General features: G+C 36.4%; 2 protein-coding genes across 2 annotated transcripts; both read right to left on the bottom strand.

Moving 5' to 3' along the window:
• Nucleotides 1–6,203: 6,203 nt before the first annotated feature.
• Nucleotides 6,204–11,154, bottom strand: LOC21391504 (anoctamin-like protein At1g73020). Its single transcript, XM_010090088.2, has 16 exons — nt 10,602–11,154; nt 10,314–10,383; nt 10,108–10,223; nt 9,627–9,753; nt 9,446–9,546; nt 9,269–9,360; nt 9,060–9,164; nt 8,660–8,932; nt 8,297–8,429; nt 8,099–8,212; nt 7,948–8,015; nt 7,701–7,831; nt 7,145–7,227; nt 6,953–7,060; nt 6,613–6,771; nt 6,204–6,464 (listed from the first exon to the last, which is right to left on the bottom strand). Exons 1-16 carry the CDS (start codon nt 10,776–10,778, stop codon nt 6,327–6,329), a joined length of 1,995 nt encoding a protein of 664 aa, XP_010088390.1. The 5' UTR covers nt 10,779–11,154; the 3' UTR covers nt 6,204–6,326.
• Nucleotides 11,155–15,265: 4,111 nt separating this feature from the next.
• On the bottom strand, nt 15,266–16,223 carry LOC21391503 (ESCRT-related protein CHMP1B). The gene has a single exon (XM_010090087.2). It carries the CDS (start codon nt 16,104–16,106, stop codon nt 15,495–15,497), a length of 612 nt encoding a protein of 203 aa, XP_010088389.1. The 5' UTR covers nt 16,107–16,223; the 3' UTR covers nt 15,266–15,494.
• Nucleotides 16,224–20,348: the final 4,125 nt, after the last annotated feature.

Here is a 20,348-nt window from a genome sequence, read left to right as displayed (position 1 = left end):
TCTAAGCAGTTGTTCCTCAGCTTCTGGGCTCCAATTTACATCTCTATCTCTCCTTCTCGCCATCTATGTATTGACAATACCATAATGGCAGCAATACGTATGTACATAGCATACAAAATTCATTTAATGAGCTCGGATGTTGGAAGGAGGCTCAGATTTGTGTATAGGCCAATCATCGTCCTATTATGGAGCATTATCCAAGGCTAGGACAATTAGGCTACCAAGGTTTATGTTCAATTAATCTTAGTGGTAGGTTTCCCATACACTTTAAACCCGAACTAAATGAACATTATGCCATGAGTTTATGCATAAACCGGCAACTAATATGCTGCCAAAGGTTTAGTTAACGTCGGCATATTGCTCAAGCAAGGCATTCAAAGTGAATGAAAGCAACCATACCAACGAAGAGTAATGGGATAAACCGGCAACCAACCATTAATCAGCCATAGAATATCACTCGACATAAAGGACTAGGCCATTAAATACAATTACATCCTCATAGCCACGGTGAATTACAATCTAGAAACTGAAAAAACCAGAAACAGTTTCTGGTTTTTTTTCCAGAAACTGCACAGCAGGGTTTACAAATGTACATATGAGAACAATATTCAAAAGCGAGGCCAAATAAAATGTAAGTATAGAACGATGCATTGTATAGAGAACATTCTTAACAGATGAACAAGGTTCGTAATATAGCTAACCTAGCAGGTATGCACATAAACTTCACAGCGTTTAATGAAGTCTAAAGGCTGAAATCACCGGAAACAGTTTCTGGTTTTTTTTCCAGAAACTGAACAAAAAGGGGTTCCAACATACTAGTGCCCCGATGAAGTATAGAGGCTGAAAGCACCAAAAAAATTACCAGAACAACAACTGTTTTTTTCCACAATACGAACATAGGTAAAAATGCCATCTAGAAACTGTTCTCATAATGCAATCTAGAAGAGAAAGCACTAGAAACAGTTTATGGTTTTTTTCCAGAAACTAACAAAAAGGGGTTCCAACATACTAGTGCCCCGATGAAGTATAGAGGCTGAAAGCACCAAAAAAATCACCAGAACAACAAATGTTTTTTTCCACAATACGAACATAGGCAAAAATGCTATCTAGAAACTGTTCTCATAATGCAATCTAGAAGAGAAAGCACTAGAAACAGTTTATGGTTTTTTTCCAAAAACTAACAAAAAGGGTTCCAACATACTAGTGCCCCGATGAAGTATAGAGGCTGAAAGCACCAAAAAAATCACCAGAACAACAAATGTTTTTTCCACAATACGAACATAGGCAAAAATGTCATCTAGAAATTGTTCTCATAATGCAATCTAGAAAAGAAATCACTAGAAACAGTTTATGGTTTTTTTTCTAGAAACTAACAAAAAGGGGTTCCAACATACTAGTGCCCCAATGAAGTATAGAGGCTGAAAGCGCATGAAAAAATCACCAGAAATGCCAAGGTTTTTTTCCATAATACGAACATAGGCTTTCACCGAGATGCCATCTGGAAACAGTTTCTGGTTTTTTTCCAGAAACTAACAAAAATGGGTTCCAAAATACAAGTGATCCGATGAAGTCTAGAGGCGGAAATCACCAAAAAAATTCACTAGAAATGCCCTTTTTTTCCCAGAAGAAGAACACGTGAATTCACCAATACTAGTGCTCGGAATTGGATCTAGAAACCGAAATCACTAGAAATAATTTCCATCAACTAAACATAAGGTTTTGGAAAAAACTTACCGAATTCGAGCCTATGGAGGAGGAGATTTGGTTCCCTTGGAGATTCCCCAAATGCGAGGAAGGGTTAGCAAGTCTGAGGTACCGGCGACGAGAGAGGTAGGGGGAGTAGGTTTGACGTCTCGGCTGGAGAGCCAACAAATTTCCCCGTTTTGAAGGGGTAACAAACGATGACAATGGTAGAGGAAGGGGGACACAAAACATGCGGAAGGGGGTCAATGGTGTGGGCGACGATTTTGAAATCTGGAGATTGGGGGAAAATAGCGCAATGGATTGAGGGCTTCAGAAATCGAATGAACGTTGAAGGAGCAGACCCAGCAACTATGGTCAAACGATTTCAAATCTCGCTAACAGGAGAACCACGTGATTTGCAGTGTAGAAAGAAGAGCTGAAAGCAAGCTTCAGCAAGGGTCAGGAATCTGCACTGTAGAAGTGCAGAGAAGTAACTCAAGTGGCAGGGGGAAGTTAAACTCAAAAACCGGTTGCTAACTCGAATTAATTTTCGAGTTCCAATTCGAGTTTTGCACAACTAAACGTGAACTTGGGCTTACTTTCAGCACTCAAGTGGGCTTTCTCAAGTAAGCTGAAGTAAACGAACAGGCCCTTAGTTTTTTGGGATATCTTCCTTGGTAGACGTTATTCTTTTGGGACATCACACAAACCAAAGTCTTCTAGGATTAGGAAAACAGTTGCGGTGCATCACACACAACTAAAGTCTTGAAACTCTAAGGGCTTGTTCTTTTGAGTGAAAAATTCAAAAAAATGCAACTCGAGTTACAATTTTATTTAAGTTCATGTTCTTTTAAGTTAAACTCGAGTTTATGACTAAAACTCGAGTTCAAGTTTCCCCTTCAACTCGAGTTCAAAAACTCAAACTCAAATTAATGAACAGTATTTTTCTATTCTTAAAAATGCTATAACTTTTTCGTTTTAATTCTGATTGAGATGATTTTTTTTCTATGCGTTGACAACGAAAAGACGAATAAAACCCGATCCATATACCCTATTAAAATTTTTCATCAGCATTGAGTTTTTATTAAAATACTATCTAAATACAAATTCAAGTTTTGACTCACTCAAACACAAACTCAAAAAGATTCTTATCTCAAACCATAACTCAAATGTACACAACCAAACACAAACTCAAATTACAAGTTCAACTCAAGTTATAACTCAAATTCAACTCAAGAATTATGCTCAAGTTAAACTCAAAAAAAACAAGCCCTAAAGAAATACGAATCCTTGTCTAATTAGGTAACAAAAGTCTTGTAGATAATAAGCCTAGTACGCGGAACAAAGACTATAAATTGGAGAGGAAGTGTGAAGCAAAGTGCTGAAAATCCATCAAGAACAGTGAAGAACTCTGTTGATTAAGAACAGTGAAGAACTCTGCAGAATTTTGATAAATCTATTAAGCTGCTGTTTAGAGTGTTTATATATCTCGATAACTGAGGTAAACCTTTTGCTATCCTTGGACTAAAGATGCATATTTTGAATTTAACAATGGAATTATATTTGGGATACCTTCCCTGAATTTGACTTTGATCAAGATATTTATATTCCAGACCCTATTGCGTTTACGCCAAAGTATTGGAAGCAAGCTCGGAAATTCATAAACTTTGTCGACAAGTCTTTGCAGAGATTCAGTTGCTGCAATTTGTTAATGGAGAAATTGGAGCTACGCATGCGTCTTATCGAGCGTAACCATTTTCCAATGATTGATCAATGGCTAGCATTATTTCTTAATCTAGATAGTGGGGTTCAAGAGATGCGCCTGATGGTCAAAACAGGTTACTCAGATTATGATGATGATGATGGTATCTACACTCTTCCTAAGACGGGTTGCTTTGGAGTTGTCATCCAAAGATATTATCAATTCCCACAAATTCAATGCACCAAAAAGACTGCATACAGGTATGGTTTTTACTTTTTTTTTTTAAACCTTATTTTGCTAGTAAATGGCAAAATACATATTCTTTGGAACGTAATGTCTGACATGATTACCTTGATGCTTTATAATTTATTGCCTAAGCATTGCATTTGTCTCGTGCTTAGTAGGTGGAAGAAACAAATATTTTTACTTAATTATTATTCATATTTTGATGCATATAGTTGGTGTTTTATATTGGAATTTGGATAATATCCCTGAGCATTGTGTTTAATGAATGGTTTAAGGAAACCATAAAGTTGGGATTTTTTTTTTTCAAGGGAATATTTTATTAATTTTCAGTACGTTTCATTTTTTATTAATACTAAAAAAATAAATAGAATAGAAAGTAAATGCTTTTACTTTTATTGTTTTGTCACCGGCATCATATGTGTGATCTGTCATTTCTAATTCGGCTAATAATACTCAAATTAAAAAATTAAACGCCCCTCTCCAACCCCTTCTCTTTTTTTTTTGTATTTTATATTTGTTAGCCTATATGTATGTACATACATCCACATTATATAAAATTACACATAGTGCCCCCTAAAATTTTAAAAATATACTCTTAGACCCTCAAAAAATTTAGAAGCACTATTTAAAAAAAATGAAAATCAAATAGACAAAAAAGTTTTAACACCCTGTGATGTAGAACAAGGTAGAAATTTGAGAATGGAGCAAGAATCTGATGGAGAAGAATAGAATCAAGAGGACAAATAAAACCACAAGGATAGAAATAGGAGGAGAATAAGAACTCAAGAGCAGAAAATTGAAATCTCAATATTCATTAATCATTAAAAAGTCATCCATAAATTTATACCATAGTGTATTTATTGTTCTTTTTAACATTTGAAAGAAATATGAAAGAAAGATGGATCAATATCCATTTCATACGTTTGTGTGCACAACAAGGCCTTCGTGTGCCAAAGTAGTTGCATCAAAGTCGTATTTAAGACGAGGTTTTTTTTTTTTTTTTATGAAAATATTTAAGACGAAGTTGTAAACATGCTTCCTATACAAGAAAAAAAGGGTATCCCGGAAAGTTTTCTTTTTTCTGTTTGTTTAGAATTGGACTTTGTCTTATTTATTTGTCTTCATTAGTTAATTGTCTCCATTAACTAAGATACTGAATGGCTTGCGCAGCAAGTTATTAATAAAGTCCAAGAAACCTCTCAAACCTAAACCATGAACATACTATAGTTTTATTTCCAAAAATAGAAGTAAGCTTATAAAAATTGGGTATGATTAGAGTGAAACGGATCTAAAAATGTTCTGATGCACTTCATTCTCTTCTACTATTTGTATTTCTCTATGTCTATTCCAATTTGAGTTTCCGAGCAATTTTCTCTGTACATGAAAATGTGTCAAAAAGTCTTTATTATTCCTGTTCTAAAGGCATAAAAAAATAAAAAATAAAAAATAAAAAACCGTGAAAATACCTACCTAGATACTATGTACCAGCACAAAGTTTCGGTATAGAGGCGTGTATTTCTTAAGCATCATTTGTTGAACAATTGTTTATTCTTTTCTTGAGAAAAAATTATCTGAACAACCGTGAAATAGAAAGTTTTCCGGACAGCAAAAATGTACTTGTAACTTTTTGGCATAGGAATTTTGAAAAAGTCAAGTCAATGGCTGCCACACGTATTGGAAGAGAAGTTGCTTGCCTTGGTATAATTCTCAATCCCTATAAGTTCATACTAATACGTGTTGTTAGCAGCAAACTGCATTTTCAAAGTTGCTTAGCCAAAGGCAGAGCCAAAAGGACTCCAAAAACCATGTCTGTCAAGAAAACTGTCTCGCTAAACCACGGCGAAGCCGCTAAGGGCGATACCGGAGCAAAGCGAGCAAAGTTCGGCCGTTTCTTCTCTTTCAGGCAGGTATCCATGGAACCAGGGAAAACTCTCAAAGAAATGGACTCAAACAAGTTGAAATCTGAGATTAAGAGATGGGCTAAGGCCGTTGTTGCATATGCCCGCCAAGTCAGTGCTCGCTTTGGAAGCTCCCGCGGCTAATTTCAACCCACTAATAGCATGTAAATTCTCCTCAAAGGGCTAACAACATGTAGATATCAGGGCCAAAAATGATGAAAATTTTTTATTCTTTGTATTGGTTGGAAGTGGCAACTTTTGTACAGCACCGAAAAAGAGCTTTGTTGTAGCTGATTCTGAAGATGGTGTTTGATTGTATACCTGGGCTTGAAGGAAATAAAGGACTCTGGTTTTCTCAGAGTGATGTATATAAACTGATTTCATATTTTTCTTCGTATGCACTTTGTTTTGTGGCTTTTTCAAAGGCTAGGTTCAATTACTAGCCATAACTGTATTGAATAATGCAATAATTTAATTGTATCATAAAACCGTCGACTTGGTTTTATTGAATAAGATTCATAGTGTTCAAATTACTTGGTCTATGATTAGCACTACTTCGTTGAGTTCACATCATTGTTTTCTTCATTTGCTATTATCCAAAGGCACTTAAACACCACCCCCACTCTCTAATTTTTATAAACTTTACTGTTTTACAAAATTTCCATTAAAACTAAAATAAAAATAATAAAAATAAAAATAAAAAATCTATTTCCTGATACAACAGGCCACAGCAAGTCAAAACTTACATATCAGCAAGAACTACAGCACAAGATTCTTGTTAATATGATGACACAGCTCTAATCCACTGCCTCCAACTTCTTTACCTCAGCAAATGCCCCTTCTCCTCCAGAAATGGTCCGCAAAAGCTGTTTAGAACACATGTCCTGTGCCTGTGTCGCGTTTTTCATTCGGTTGGCTCTCACCCAGGCAGGTTCCTGCAAGTAAAACAAAGTTACATGCTATTAATCTGGCATAAAGTGACAACTTGCTCTTGTTTTTTCACCATTTTATGTTTCAGTAATGAGAGTACATTTGGGTTTGGACAAAAAACAAAAAATTCTCTCAAAAGGAAAGAGAAATCACCTCGGGAACAAAGCGCGAAAATCCAAACTTTATCAGGAGGAGGACATGTTCCATGACAAGGATCGCTGCGAGTCCAGGCTCTATTTTCCATTTACCCTCTCGATCATATAACCATGCCAAAAGTGCACAGTTGGTGCATATAGACATCAATATAAGAAACTGAAATTTGGATAACATCCTCAATTAGGGAGAGAGTAAGAATGAACATGTATAACATTGTGATAAAACGTATAAAGTCACCTCACCAAAGCTATAACTCGTACTGTGAAAGCATCGTTATAGTAAGACAATCACATAGCAAACGTGCAAGTTAAAACATGTCTCATCTTGATACAAGTACCTGAAAAATGTTCAGCCAAGCTCCAATCGTCATGGCAGCACGAGGAACAGGCCTTTTAAACATGGTAAGCAGCTTTACTGCATCTGTCCTGATTTCAGTGATGTTATTCTGCAAAGAGTGGAATTTCAGAATACATTACTTAACGAAGAACCAAGTTGATCAACAATAAAAGAACCATTAAGATCTCTATACCAGAAAAGCAAAGGCAAATGTGAGGGGAAATGCACAGGCAAACATCATGATAAGTCCAAACTGCAATGCCAACTCCAAAAAATCTGCAGATGAATTTGAAGTTTTGATTAGTAACAAAACTTATAGAGGACGTCCTTTATTGCTCCAAGATCTTTCCTCAACTGAAATTACATCCCCAAACCAGTATTTTCATAGAAAAGAATAAGGGGCATTAAGACATTTTCATTCACCATCTCACTATAAAATGACAAGAAACTTGAGTTAACTAGGAGTTCGATTTTCTTCACCACTCCAAGTTCCTAACTCGATGGCATTTTTTCTTTTTGCCGAGTTATATGAGCTCACTCTCTCTTTTTCCTTTTCAGTCGAGTTACATGAGCTCACTCTCTCTTTTTCCTTTTCAGTAATGCTAATATTAGGAAGCACGTTCTTAGAACTATAAGAGGTAAGATAAAATGTTCTTTACTACACATCATAGAATAGTCTTTAACTCTTTACTACATATTATTTTAAAGTGAGCCATATATTTTCTACTCAGATATATTTGGCACATTACCATCAAAGAGTCCATCTTCAAGCTCGTCGCCTATGCTTGCAGAATAGGAAGGTTTCAAGTACTCTTTCTCAACCCTGGAAGTAAACTGAATTTTCCCAGTTAAGGATCCCTTTTCACATTTTCTCTTCCTTCTACATACAAGAAACATGAAAAAAATTTGCATATGCATAAGCCCATGTTACAGTAACCTACAAGGTATAACCCACAATGTAAGAGGTCAAGAGATGATAGTCAAATGGAAGCTCACCGGATTCTATATTTCTTGTAACTATATTTAAGATAAGGTAAAGAATTCTCCAACAGGTTTTCCAACACCTGGCAAATGTCGCAAATTTCAAGCACATTAAACCATATAGTAGATAAGAATATTTACTCCAAATGCTATCCATGTAAATCACCTCAGACACAAGGAGGCGCTGAATCAAGACTTGGCGGAGAGTCAAAAAGCTACGGTGCAAGAGTGCATGGTAGAAAATACCTATATATGATTGCATAAAATACAGACCAAAAACCTGCAAAGAAATTAAACCTGTTAACAACATCAAAATGTCTGTTAACAGAGAATAAAATCCCAAGTACCAGTTTCTGCTGAATACCTTGTAGACCAAGCTGTCTGCTCTTTTTTCTTTGTTTTCATTGTTTTCATGCTTAATGAGCCCGACCGAGATCTTACCCCCAATATGGGTAACGTATTGAATGGCAAAAAGATAAATGGTTGTCAACCCAAACCTAAAAGGCACAGATACAAAAATCGTCATCCTCATGCCACGAATCCATAAAGAATCAACACGACAGAAGAATGAATTTGTAATTGTTTATATCAAGTAGTTCTGGAAGGTAACCGTGAAGCAATATGACACACCAGTCTACTCTGGAAGCTAAACTTCTAAAATGGAAAGTTTATTTGGAAAATATGAAAAGAAAGTTCTTATCATAGCAAAAGTAACTCATTGCCTTACTTCATAAGATCAGACTCCGTAACCTCGTAAGTATGAGCATAGGCCACTTCAAAGGGCAACTGGAGGCATATAATACTTAATATAACAAGAGCATCATTTCTGAATCTCATGAGCCGTCCAAACCACTCATTCCTTTGGAAAATCTCTTTCTCTTTTGCGTTGTCAGTCACCCGTTTTTTTCTTATTAGTTCCATAGGTGACTGCAAAGAACTCCATTCCATGCCCAAAAGTTTGTATCCAGCGTCAGCTCCAATTGGATAACTAATTTGCCATCTATGAACTCATAGCCAAAGAAAGTGAAGAGAGAGGCATATGGAATGAAGAAAAAAATAAAATTTGAAACATTTGTGCTGAATGGAGTATCTATTGGCCCAGAAAAGCAATTCAATAACATATTTACCTGGCTAAGAGGGCAGAATTTTTACGTTTCCAGAACTGGGAGAACATTATTGCCCACAGAATAATGAATATGAAGAAAATGGGAAGCACCAGTAACTGCAATGGCCTAAGAAAGCACAAAAAGCCATGCTTACGAACATTATTGCACAAGATACACAAATTTATTTTCATAATCTCCAGGAACAATAGGAGGGCATGTTGAACACTCACCCAAAATCAATAATCTGCAACATTATGCCAAAGGCAGCTGGAAACAGTAACCACCGTGTGTACATTCCAAGGAAAGCAAAGTAGAGCGCGATCTGTAAAACGGTAAAAGTGTATCAAATTCCTGTTCAAACGTTTACGCAAACAAACGCTAAAACCATTTTCTATGTGATCACTAACCTTTGTCCCAAAGTACGAGTAAATATCATCTACTGGCTGGTTTGTGAAGTCACGCCAATGTAATGCCCAGCTATGGAGGAGTTTCTTCCTTTTCGTTTCATCTATCAACGAGAGAATCATCTTATTTTAGAGTCAGATTGATGCCAGAGATAAATAAAATTTCTTGATAAACAAGACATACCGTGCAATGGGAATACTTGCTTAACAATGCCCTCAGATCCCAACTTCTGCAGCAAACATTCCCCGACTTCCCATCGTACTTCTTTACCATTGTGTTCAAGAATTACAGCTGACTTGCCCTTGTTCTCCTGTAATGTATACGTATATCACTTGTCTAGAGATGCCAACACCATTGTAAATTGTACTAAATGGAAAATATTCGACTCAAAGTACTACTTTTATGGGACTTAATCCATCAGTAATATAAAGTGTGCGTACAGATGCATACCTGGACAGTCATAATGGTTAATTGTTTTTTAATTCAACAACAGATACTGATAAATCATCATAAAAGAGTAAAGAGTAATGAAATCAAAATCAATACCGACTATCAAAGTCCAACCATCAAAGCCAAACTAGTTGGATTTTCCAAATCCAAAAGGTTTTAAAAAAAATGATTAGAAGAAGGGAAATGACGTCCTACAAAGATTATTATCACTCACAATTCCATAAATTAAGTGCTGATAACAATGAAATCTCTCACTCCAACTGAACAATGAACCATCAGGTTGCCTCACAAAGGCCTCAGCCTCCTCCCATTCAAATTGCAAATCCACTCCTGAAATCAGGTGTTGCACAATGATTCATTCAGTCATTTTCAATTAGGAAAACGAAAACATCTTTAGAGGAAAGAATTGCTGAATATTACCAATGCGGGTCCTTTTCTTTATTTGCAACCTGGCTGCAGCCTTTCCCAAAGTCTCCAGAGATGCTGCCAGCTGAAACAAACACAAGGAAACCAAACACACACTACATATCATGCATATACATATTCATATATATATATATATATATATGCGTTTTTTTTCCCCCTACTAAGTGATGCTCGAAAACCTAGAAAAGGAAGAACTTATGCAACCGCCAGCCATGAAAGTAAAAATCTTTAATAAGGAAATTGCAAAGTGAGAAAGAAAGGAAAGGAATTTATATTAAAAACCTTGATAAACTGATCAGCAACGCCAATGACTCTCTCGACTACAAGACCCACATTCTTAAACTCACGTACAAGAGCCTCCACACAGTCGGAACTTTCGTCCTCTGCCTTGACATTACTCGTCTTCGGAACCACCACCCCAATCTCAAAAGCCGGTTGTTCCTCCTCGTGATCTTCCATTTCCAAAAACCAAGAAAGCTTCGAATAGAAAAGCTTTTAGATCATTGCATTAGGGATCGAACGAAGAAGGAGGGGTTTTGCGCACATGTGTTTCAACAGTTTCTGAAAAAAAAAAAAAAAAAAAAGGAACTTTTATGTGTAATTGTAATTGTTCAGATGGAGAGCTTTTATGGTGAAAGAAATAAATGAAGGGGATGGCATTGAAACCGAAATGTAGTGGGGGAATTCTTGTGAATATAACGAAAGACAAAACAGAGAAACCTAGACAGATAGAGAGAGAGACAGACAGACAGAGGAAGACGACGGAGGAAATGAAAATAGGAAGGAGAGAAGACAGGTGTCTGAGAAGACGGGTATTGAGGGAGAGCTGTTGCCAGGGACGGACACATAACTGTTTACGACGGCGAACGTATGAGCTGGACACGTGGTTTTAAAAAAAAAAAAAAAAAAAATTTCAAATTTTTATTTTTTTTAGTTATTCAAATTCAAATTCTATAAAGACCCGTCCCACAAGCGAGGTGGGCCCAGTAACGAGACGCCAACACTGTTTGGCAAATAAAGCCTGATTGAATGCCGACAATATCTCTAAAGCCCATACCACCCTCTCTCTTAGGCCTACATAAATTCTCCCATTTTAGCCAATGAATTTTCTTCTCCGACTCGTCACCGCCCCACCAAAACTTCGCAATCAAGGCCTGACTTTCAATACAAAGTTTTAAAATTTTAAGTTTACCATTTGAAACTCTGATTGTCGTCTTTTCATTAACGTCCATTATAAATTGCACTGTATTAGTTTGCAAATTAGACCTTGAAGGTTTTTTTTTTTTTTTGAGAGGATTTTTATTCGTTTGGTTGATAGATTCTTACTATGATTTAAATCATAATTTGTAATTCGTTACAGTATTTTTTCTTATAAAAAACACACGTAAATTGAAAATGATTCTGAATCTATGAACCAAATGTCATTTGTGAAAATTCGAATTCAGAGAATTTTGTGCACCTATACTCGTAACAAATCAAATACTAAAAACGTGACAAGGTACTAAATTGCGAGACAACAAATGACAAATTTGAGTCACCTTGTCTCACACTAGACGACGAGGTAAAGCGGTGATAAATATGGAAAGAAGTCAAGAACATCATTTTTGGTGGCTACGCATCCCTATGCGTCCTCGGTGTATTAAATGTAAAACACCAAACGGCAACATTTATCCACTCGTGAGCACTTTGCTTTGGTATCTTTCTTCTACTCTCTTTCTGAAACGGCAATTTGTATGCAGTGGCTATGTGCAGTGATTATTCTGCAGCCGAGGTCAGAGCTGATTATAGGTTCAATTACAAAGATTCTTGGAACAACCAAGTGGGCGTCGTTATGTGAACTTCCAGGCTACATTTTATCTTTCTTGGATTATATTCCTTCACTCACTGCAAAGTGAGTTGAGCTATTCAATGCACAATCATACAACTAGTTTTATTTTCTTGTCCCAGTAGTTGTTGTTTAGCGAACAATTATCATTTCTGGTTGTTGGGGGGCCGATTTGGCTGCCGTGTGCTATCCGCTGGTGTTGAGGAGCCTTCCCGTGGGAAGGTTCGTGCCGCCGGCAGGGGGTGACCTGGGGCAGATTCGGAATGCCCAAAATGTGTTCCGAGGAGGTGTGAGTGCTCTCTGGTGCTTTGGCCACTGGAGGATGGGCGTTGAGGGTCCTCAGAACCACGAATCGTGGTGACGGTCGCGCTCAGATTTTGTGTTTCTGTAGTTGTATTTTTCTATTTTTCTATGTTTGTTGTAACAAGAGTGCTGGTTTCCCCACCCACCTTTCTTTTGAGAGACGTTTGGTTCATGGATTAGAATCATAAGATTGAGATAATTTTTAATTTACGTGTATTTTTTGTGAGAGAAAACATTGTAGCGAATTATAAACCATAATTTGAATCAGGGTACGAATCCTTCAACCAAACAACCCCTTTATTGTTTATTAGTTTGTTATTTGTTGTTAGATTTTGGTGTTCGGTTTAATACCGAATGTTTTTTCACTGAAATGGTAGTCTTAGTCCGGCTAGAATCCTTTCTAGTCTGTGTAGATGTCATCTCTTTTTGAAGTTTTATGATATTTTCCTCCAGCGCTATGGGGCCTTATCTATTTGGGAGGGGTTTTACCCTTTTCAAGCCTTTAGTATGCTTGCCCGAGGTGATTTTTCGTTTTCAAACTTCAAACATGCATTTTACCCTCGAGAGTTAGCTAAATTGTACTGAGACGACTGTGTTGTATCTGTTTTTCTGTTAATGCAATTCCACTTTCAAAAAAATCAAAAAAATATATTAAAAAATTTTCTCGCAAAAAGGTGCATAAAATAAATAATTTTAAGTTGAAAAAAAAAAGATGACAGTCTTGTAAATAAGATTGAAAAAATGACTGATTGTTAAGCGTATTTATTCGATAAAATCAACATGCTATATGTCAAACAAATAAGATAACATCTGTAATAGAGTCTGCATTTAGCATTCATCTTCCTTTAATTCCAGATATATGTGATGAATGTTTAAAAAGAAAGCTAACTGCAGTTGTGAAGCCTTAGGAATTAGCAAGATCTTATTGCAATCAAACGAATTCCTTGCCCGATAGAGGCTCTTTGCTCATCTCTTTCCAACTACAAGTATTCTCTATTCAATAAGTGTATAGACCATGTTATAGTCCGTTTGGTTCATGAATTAAAACCATGAGATTAGCACCATTTTCGATTTACGTGTATTTTTTATAAGAGAAAATACTGTAGCGACCCATGAACCATGATTCAAATCAAAGAACGAATCTTCGAACCAAACGGGCTCGAATCATTACTCAAGTTATGACTCAAGTCATATTACTACAGTGTTTTCTCTCACATAAATTTAAATTTAACTTTTTTGTTACAGTGTTTTGTCACATACATAACTCAAGTCATGACTTATATTGTACAAATGAACACACTCTAAGAGTTAAAACCAAAATCTTCAAAAATACTATTTTCTTTGTTTTCCCTCCACTTCTTTATACCTTTCTTGTTGAAAGAAATGCGTTCATCCATTGTCCACATTCTGACGAACAATGGTAGGCAAATTATGTAACTATTAGTCTATTAGTAACAAGTATAAGGCTATAAGCTATCACGGTTCATTTTGTCGAGCCAAACAGAAAAAACCATAGTTTTTTTTTAGCACACACTAGATTTCTTCTATGTAATAGAATCCCGACATCAACACCAACTAATTCTCCAAGTAATTAAGTGAAAAACCAATTTCAACATAGGACTAGGCATGTAAGCAGAATGAAGAACAACTTTAGAAAGCATAATGCCACCAGCACAGAAAGAGCTAAATAGGAGTTAAAAAAAAAATATTCTTAACAATTACTATGCTTTCAGTTGTGTAAACCTCTCTCTCTTAGATTAACCCTGATTTCTGAAAGGTAAGTACTCGTATGACTCTTCTAACCAAGATCAACATTGTATCGATATCCAACACGCACGTTAAAATTCATTCAAGAAACTCCATAAAACACAAGACACAAGCCACCAAAATCAACAGCCAGACACCAGAACTGGAAACCGGTCTTCTATGAAGCAGAAAAGGGGAAAAAGAGAAAAAGACACAATCCAAAGTCATATGTTGATCGGAGTAAAATCCAAGCAGCGGCAAAATAAAACAGAACCCTGCCAAATCCCCTTGTTGTAAACAAATGAGAAACAGATTATGCAACAATCATATGCGTACCCGGTACCCCCTCCTCGAAATATCTGATGTAGAGAGAATCTAATGAAATCCCAAGACAAAGGCTACTGAAATTTAGGTGTAAAGAATGATTGAAGCTCTTCCTCGTGACTATTTACCACTATTTAACATCAATTGTACAAGTTTTAATTTTATGTTAATAATACTCTACTATAAATAGCAAGCACTCCAATCTTCCTCATATACGATACCATAGCACTAAAGAGAAGAATATTGCACACATGAAAAGAATACTAGCTAACTAACAATCCAGATATCAAAATTAACTTGCTACAAACTCGGATACAGTTTAAACCACTTTCTCTCTAGTTTCTACCAATAGAAGAGCAAGCAAGTGGAAGGAGAACTATTAAAGAGCATTAGAAGAGCGTTATCATATGTTATGAAGAAAGGTACCAAATGAACAAATGCATTCCAGACTTGCAATTCGACCAAACCAAAAAACATTGACATCCACGGTGTCTTTCTTTGGACATTCTCAAAAAACTAGGAAAACTTCATCAAAGAAAAGGGATAAAACAAAGCAAAATCATCCATAAGCAACGGCATTGATGCCCATAATGCACATTCCCACAAGAAATTTTACTACCATCGATATCCATGTAAATTATTCATAGAGACGCAAAATCATTATATTTAAGCACAAACTTCCAAGCCCAAATGGGGAAAAGCCAAGAGATGACACCTAGAGCACCTTTTTAACACCAAAAGGAAGATAAACTTAGACAGGAATTATATGTTAAAAGGCATCAACACTAGCACACAACAAAGTTAACGTCATTGGTATGAAAGAAAAAACAGAGCGAAAGCTAAACTCAATCAAATTTACACGCATAATAAGTTCTAATTTTGTGAACAGCAGTAATCACTCACATATATAATCACATAATACATAGCGCATACGAAATCCTCATGATCATGGGTCAATTTCCCTTTAAAAATAAATTTTAACCTCTAGCCTTAAGCTCGGCAAGGCGTCTGGAGAGATCGTCCTCGTCGACCTTCTCGGTCTCCTTGGCAGGCACCGCGTGCGCCGCCGGCTGCGGGAGCCCGACCGACACCTCGAGCCCGTAGTCGTCGGCCACCTGCTGCATCAGGCTGTTGACCTCGCCCTCCGGCGTCGACAACGAGGTGGACCCAGCCATGGCGCTCTCCATGAACTCCGCCTGGACCTCCATGTTCACAAACTGTTTCTCGAACTGATCCATCGTCTCCGACATCTTCTGGAGGTTGCCGGTGGCCAGGGACGACTCGAGAGACTTAACGATGTTCGCCATGGACTTGTTGATTGTGGTCATCTTGGCCTGCGTGTCGAGCCGAGCAACGACGGCGTCGAGCCGCGACGCCAGCCGCAGGTAGTTCATCTGCTCGGTGCGCTTGCGGATCGCGTTCTCGGCGTAGATTCTAGCGCCGTCAATGTTTCCTTTCTCCATGGCCTTCTTGATCTTGAGCTTCTCTGACTTCTCTTCCTTCTCGCACTTTCGGGACTGGCGTTGAAGCGATTTTGATGTGAACTTCAACTCCATGATCTGGTTCATCAATTTCTCGGTGTTCCCCATGGCGATGATTTCTGAGGAATTCGATTTCCGATTCTAGGGTTTCGTTGTTTTAGGAAAGCGAGTGTTTTTATCGGAGACGAAGATCGGGTTTTGAATTGATTATGTGCTATTTTTGCTTGACTTGGTTTTCCCTTTCGCAAACGCGTTGATACGACGCACACACAACGCGGTTCTACGGGCCCTTGCTTATGGGCCGTTATGTATCACCAGTCAAGTGGGCTTAATATGTCGGCCTAGCCTGTCCAAATTCTTTGCTTAAGCGTTAAGCGTGTCGTTTCTAGTGACAAAAATGAAAAGAAAAGAAAAGAAAACACGTCGTTTATAGTTAAAAAAAATGAAAAGAAAAGAAACGCGTTTCTAGTTAAAAAAATGAGAAGAGAAGAAAAGAAAACACATGTCGTTTTATTCCTTGAGGAAAAAATGGCATGCCGTCACTTAACATATCGTACAATTAAGACCAATAATTACTTATATATAGTAAAAATTAAGAGGCAGGATAGCTAAGCAAAACAAAAATATATAAAAGTTAAGATGAAATCCAACCACACCAAGGGGTTGTTCTTTTGGTGTGTTCTTTTAAAGTGTAATTTGAGTGTAATTTTTGAGTTAAATTTGAGTTATAACTTGAGTTGAAGTTGTAACTTGAATAAAGTTGAGTAAAGTTGAATAAAGTTAAAAATTAAAAGAACGTGAACTTGAATAAAATTGTAACTTGAGTTTAAACTTTTTGTGAGTTTTGTTACAAAAGAACAACTCCCAAGTCTTTTGCTTTGTTTTTTTTTTTTTTTTTTTTTTTTTTTTTTTTTTTTTTTTTGAAGTATGTTGCTCTAGTGGTTAATAGATTTTAAAATAGGTTGTATGAGTCTTGTGCAAATGAACAGAGAGGAAAGGAAAAGAATGTAAGAGCATCTCCAATATAGCATATGGCATGTTTAGCACTTCTTTTGAGATAGAAGGGCCGGTTGTTCTTTTAGAGTCCGTTTAGTTCATTGATTTGAGTTTTTAATTTGAGTTGAGATATGATTTTATGTGAGAGTTTTTTACTGTAACAAAAAAGTTAGATGCGACTGTTTTTGATAACTTTTTACTGTAACAAAACTTGAATTCTAAACTCAAATCGGCGAAATAATTGGGGCCTTAATTATCTTCACTTTCTACAGCCAAATTATGTCACTTTCTCCCTTGATTCCTAATGCACAACTTCATTTTGTTAACTTTATTTCTTTAGTAAGTAACCTCTTTCCTTCATATTTCATTCAATTTTGTAGCCTTTTTTGTTGACGTGGTCGTAACATAATCAGCAAAACAGATGGAAGATTAATTATTTAATATGGGTTGGTTATTTTTGTAAGTGTCAGTATATGGTCGAATTGGTTTGGTTTGAGTTAAACCAAACCATCAAAAGTTTAAAACTAAACCCCAGATAAAATTTAAGACTTGTTCGGTTGCATTTTTTAGTTATAGTGATTTTAGTGTAGATTTTGAGTTAAAATTGAGTTAAAATTGTAACTTGAGTTTGTGTTTGGATGTGCATATTTGAGTTATGATTTGAATTGAGAATCTATTTGAGTTTGTGTTTGAGTGGGTCAAAAGTTAAATTTATATTTAGATAGTATTTTAATAAAAACTCAATGGTGATGAAAAATTTTAATAGGGTATATAGGTGGAGTTTTATTCGTCTTTTCATTGTGAACGCATAGAAAAAAAATCGTCTCAATCGGAATTAAAACGAAAAAGTTATGATGTTTTTAAGAATAGAAAAAATATTGTTCATTAATTTGAGTTTGAGTTTAAGAACTTGAGTTAAAGGGGAAACTTAAACTCAGATTTTAGCCCCAAACTCAAGTTAAAAGTTAAGTTAAAACTCAAGTTCAAACTCAAATTTTACAAATAAATATGAACTTGCATAAAGTTGTAACTTGAGTTTAAGGGGCTGTTCGGCAGGGTTAAAAACTCAAAAAAAAAAAAAGCCCACTCGAGTTTCAATTTTATTCAAGTTCATGTTCTTTTAAGTTTGAACTCGAGTTTGGGACTAAAACTCGAGTTCAAGTTTCTCCTTCAACTCGAGTTCAGAAACTCGAACTCAAATTAATGAACAATATTTTTTCTATTTTTAAAAATGCTATAACTTTTTCGTTTTAATCCTGATTGGTTTTTTTTTTCTATGCGTTGACAACGAAAAGATGAATAAAACATCACCCATATACCCTATTAAAATTTTTCATCACCATTGAGTTTTTATTAAAATACTATCTAAATACAAATTCAAGTTTTGACTCACTCAAAAAAGATTCTTATCTCAAACCATAACTCAAATGTACACAACCAAACACAAACTCAAGTTATAACTCAAATTCAACTCAAGGACTACACTCAAGTCATACTCCAAAAGAACAGGTCCTAAATTTTTTTTAAGTTCTACTCCAAAAGAATAAGCCATAAGTACCTCAACTTTAACATCTCTATAGTCCTAATTAGTGGTGCAAGTTCGGGCGGCGGGCATGTGCCATTCGCCGCCCGTCCAGGGTATTTTTCGGGCACGGGCTCGGGCAACCCGAAAATATTCATTCCCCCGACTGCCCGCCGCCGTGGAGAAGTTGTCCCCTGCCGTCCGCCAGATTTTTTTTGAATTTTCCAGCGTAACCCGAATGTGCCCAAATTTTACCCGAATTTGCCCAAATTTTTTGGACCATTACCTGAATTTTTTTTACCGTTACCGAATTTTGCCCGTTGCCCAAAAATGCCTGAATTTTTTTGACCATTTGCCCGAACCCGACCCGCCGCCCAATTTATGCCCGAAAATTCAAACCCCAACGGCTACATTTTTTACCGTTGCCTGAACCGCCCGAATCCTGCCCGACCCGCCCGATTGCCCGAAAATGTTACTAGCCGTTGGACTCGAATTTTTGGGGGAAAAAAAAAATTTTCAAGCCGAAAATTTTCCTATAAATACCCCCCCTTTCCCCCAACCATTTTCCTCACCCAAAAACTCTCATTCTCTCTCAATTTCTCTTAATCTCTTTTAATCTCGCTTAAATCTCTATCGATCTCTCTTAATTTCTCTTAAAGCACTCTCAATCTCTCTTATGGTTATGGTGGTGATATTCCCATTGATGCCCAATTCAACATCGAAGAAGGGCAATTTCCTAATATTTTTCAAACGCAGGAATCGCAAACTACAGAAAGAGTTACTGAGGAAACTGCAAATTCGACCCCTGGTGGACGTACTAGAGGTCAGGGACGTAATGGTGGTGGCACTGGTGGCCGTGGAGGAGAGGCAAACGGTAGTGCTAGTACAAGTGTTGCAAGTTCTAAGAAGAAATGCAAGCGCACCTCAGCAGTTTGGTAGCACTTCAACACATTCGAGGAGATCGACAATAACGGTAACATTAAATACATAGCTCAATGTAAATATTGTGGTGAGAAATTACAAGGTAACACTATTCACGGCACTACACACTTAAGAAGACACTCTGAAAAGTGTCTTCAAAAGTAAGGAGGCGGAGCTGATCTCCGCAAAACTTAATTATCGTTTGACCGCCAAACCGACGGTCTAAGCATGTGGAAATACGATCCGCAAGTTGATCGTATGAAAATGGCACGACTAATAGCCACATTAGATCAACCACTAAGTTTTACTGAACAAAGAAATTGGCAGCGTTATATTAAAATTGTACATAATCCTAATGCATAATTTTTTTTCTAGAACTACTCTTAGGAAATATGTATTAAAATTATATAAACAAGAAAATGAAGCATTAATCAACGTTCTATACTCTACTAGTGGTTGCATTACGTTAACAGCGGATATTTGGTTCGCCGTTGCCAACAATGATTATTTAGTTGTAACCGAACATTATTATAAAGGTTTTGATTTGGATAAGAGAATCTTAGGTTTCAAATGTGTTAGAGGATCACATACTGCCAATTTAATATATAACACAATTTTATCTGTTATTGATGAATATAGTTTAAGAGATAGAATAATGGCCACAACATTAGATAATGCAACTGCGAATACTAAAGCAATAGAACTTTTTGAAAATGATTTAAGTTTATTCAGTAATAATGATATTTTCCACCAACGTTGTGCATGTCATATAATTAATTTAATAGTAAAATCCAGTTTAAAATCAATGTCAGGTCATATTAAAAGAATTAGAGATAACATTGCTTGGATTCAAGGTAGTAATCAAAGAATACAAGATTGGTTTAGATTTCTACAAGCATGTAATCAAAATC

The sequence above is a fragment of the Morus notabilis genome, unplaced genomic scaffold (assembly GCF_000414095.1).
Source record: "Morus notabilis unplaced genomic scaffold, ASM41409v2 Scaffold361, whole genome shotgun sequence".
NCBI classification, from domain to species: domain Eukaryota; kingdom Viridiplantae; phylum Streptophyta; class Magnoliopsida; order Rosales; family Moraceae; genus Morus; species Morus notabilis.
The sequence above is the reverse complement of the archived record's forward strand: the minus strand, read 5'-3'. Positions and strand labels throughout refer to the sequence as shown.

Excerpts from the sequence above, each read along its gene's own strand:
- LOC21391504 (XM_010090088.2), bottom strand. The coding sequence starts at position 10,778 with ATGGAAGATCACGAGGAGGAACAACCGGCTTTTGAGATTGGGGTGGTG. Across the intron at positions 8,933-9,059 it reads AATTCTGCCCTCTTAGCCAG|ATGGCAAATTAGTTATCCAA; the intron begins GTAAATATGTTA and ends ATGAGTTCATAG. Across the intron at positions 6,772-6,952 it reads CTTGGCTGAACATTTTTCAG|TTTCTTATATTGATGTCTAT; the intron begins GTACTTGTATCA and ends TCCAAATTTCAG.
- LOC21391503 (XM_010090087.2), bottom strand. The coding sequence starts at position 16,106 with ATGGGGAACACCGAGAAATTGATGAACCAGATCATGGAGTTGAAGTTC.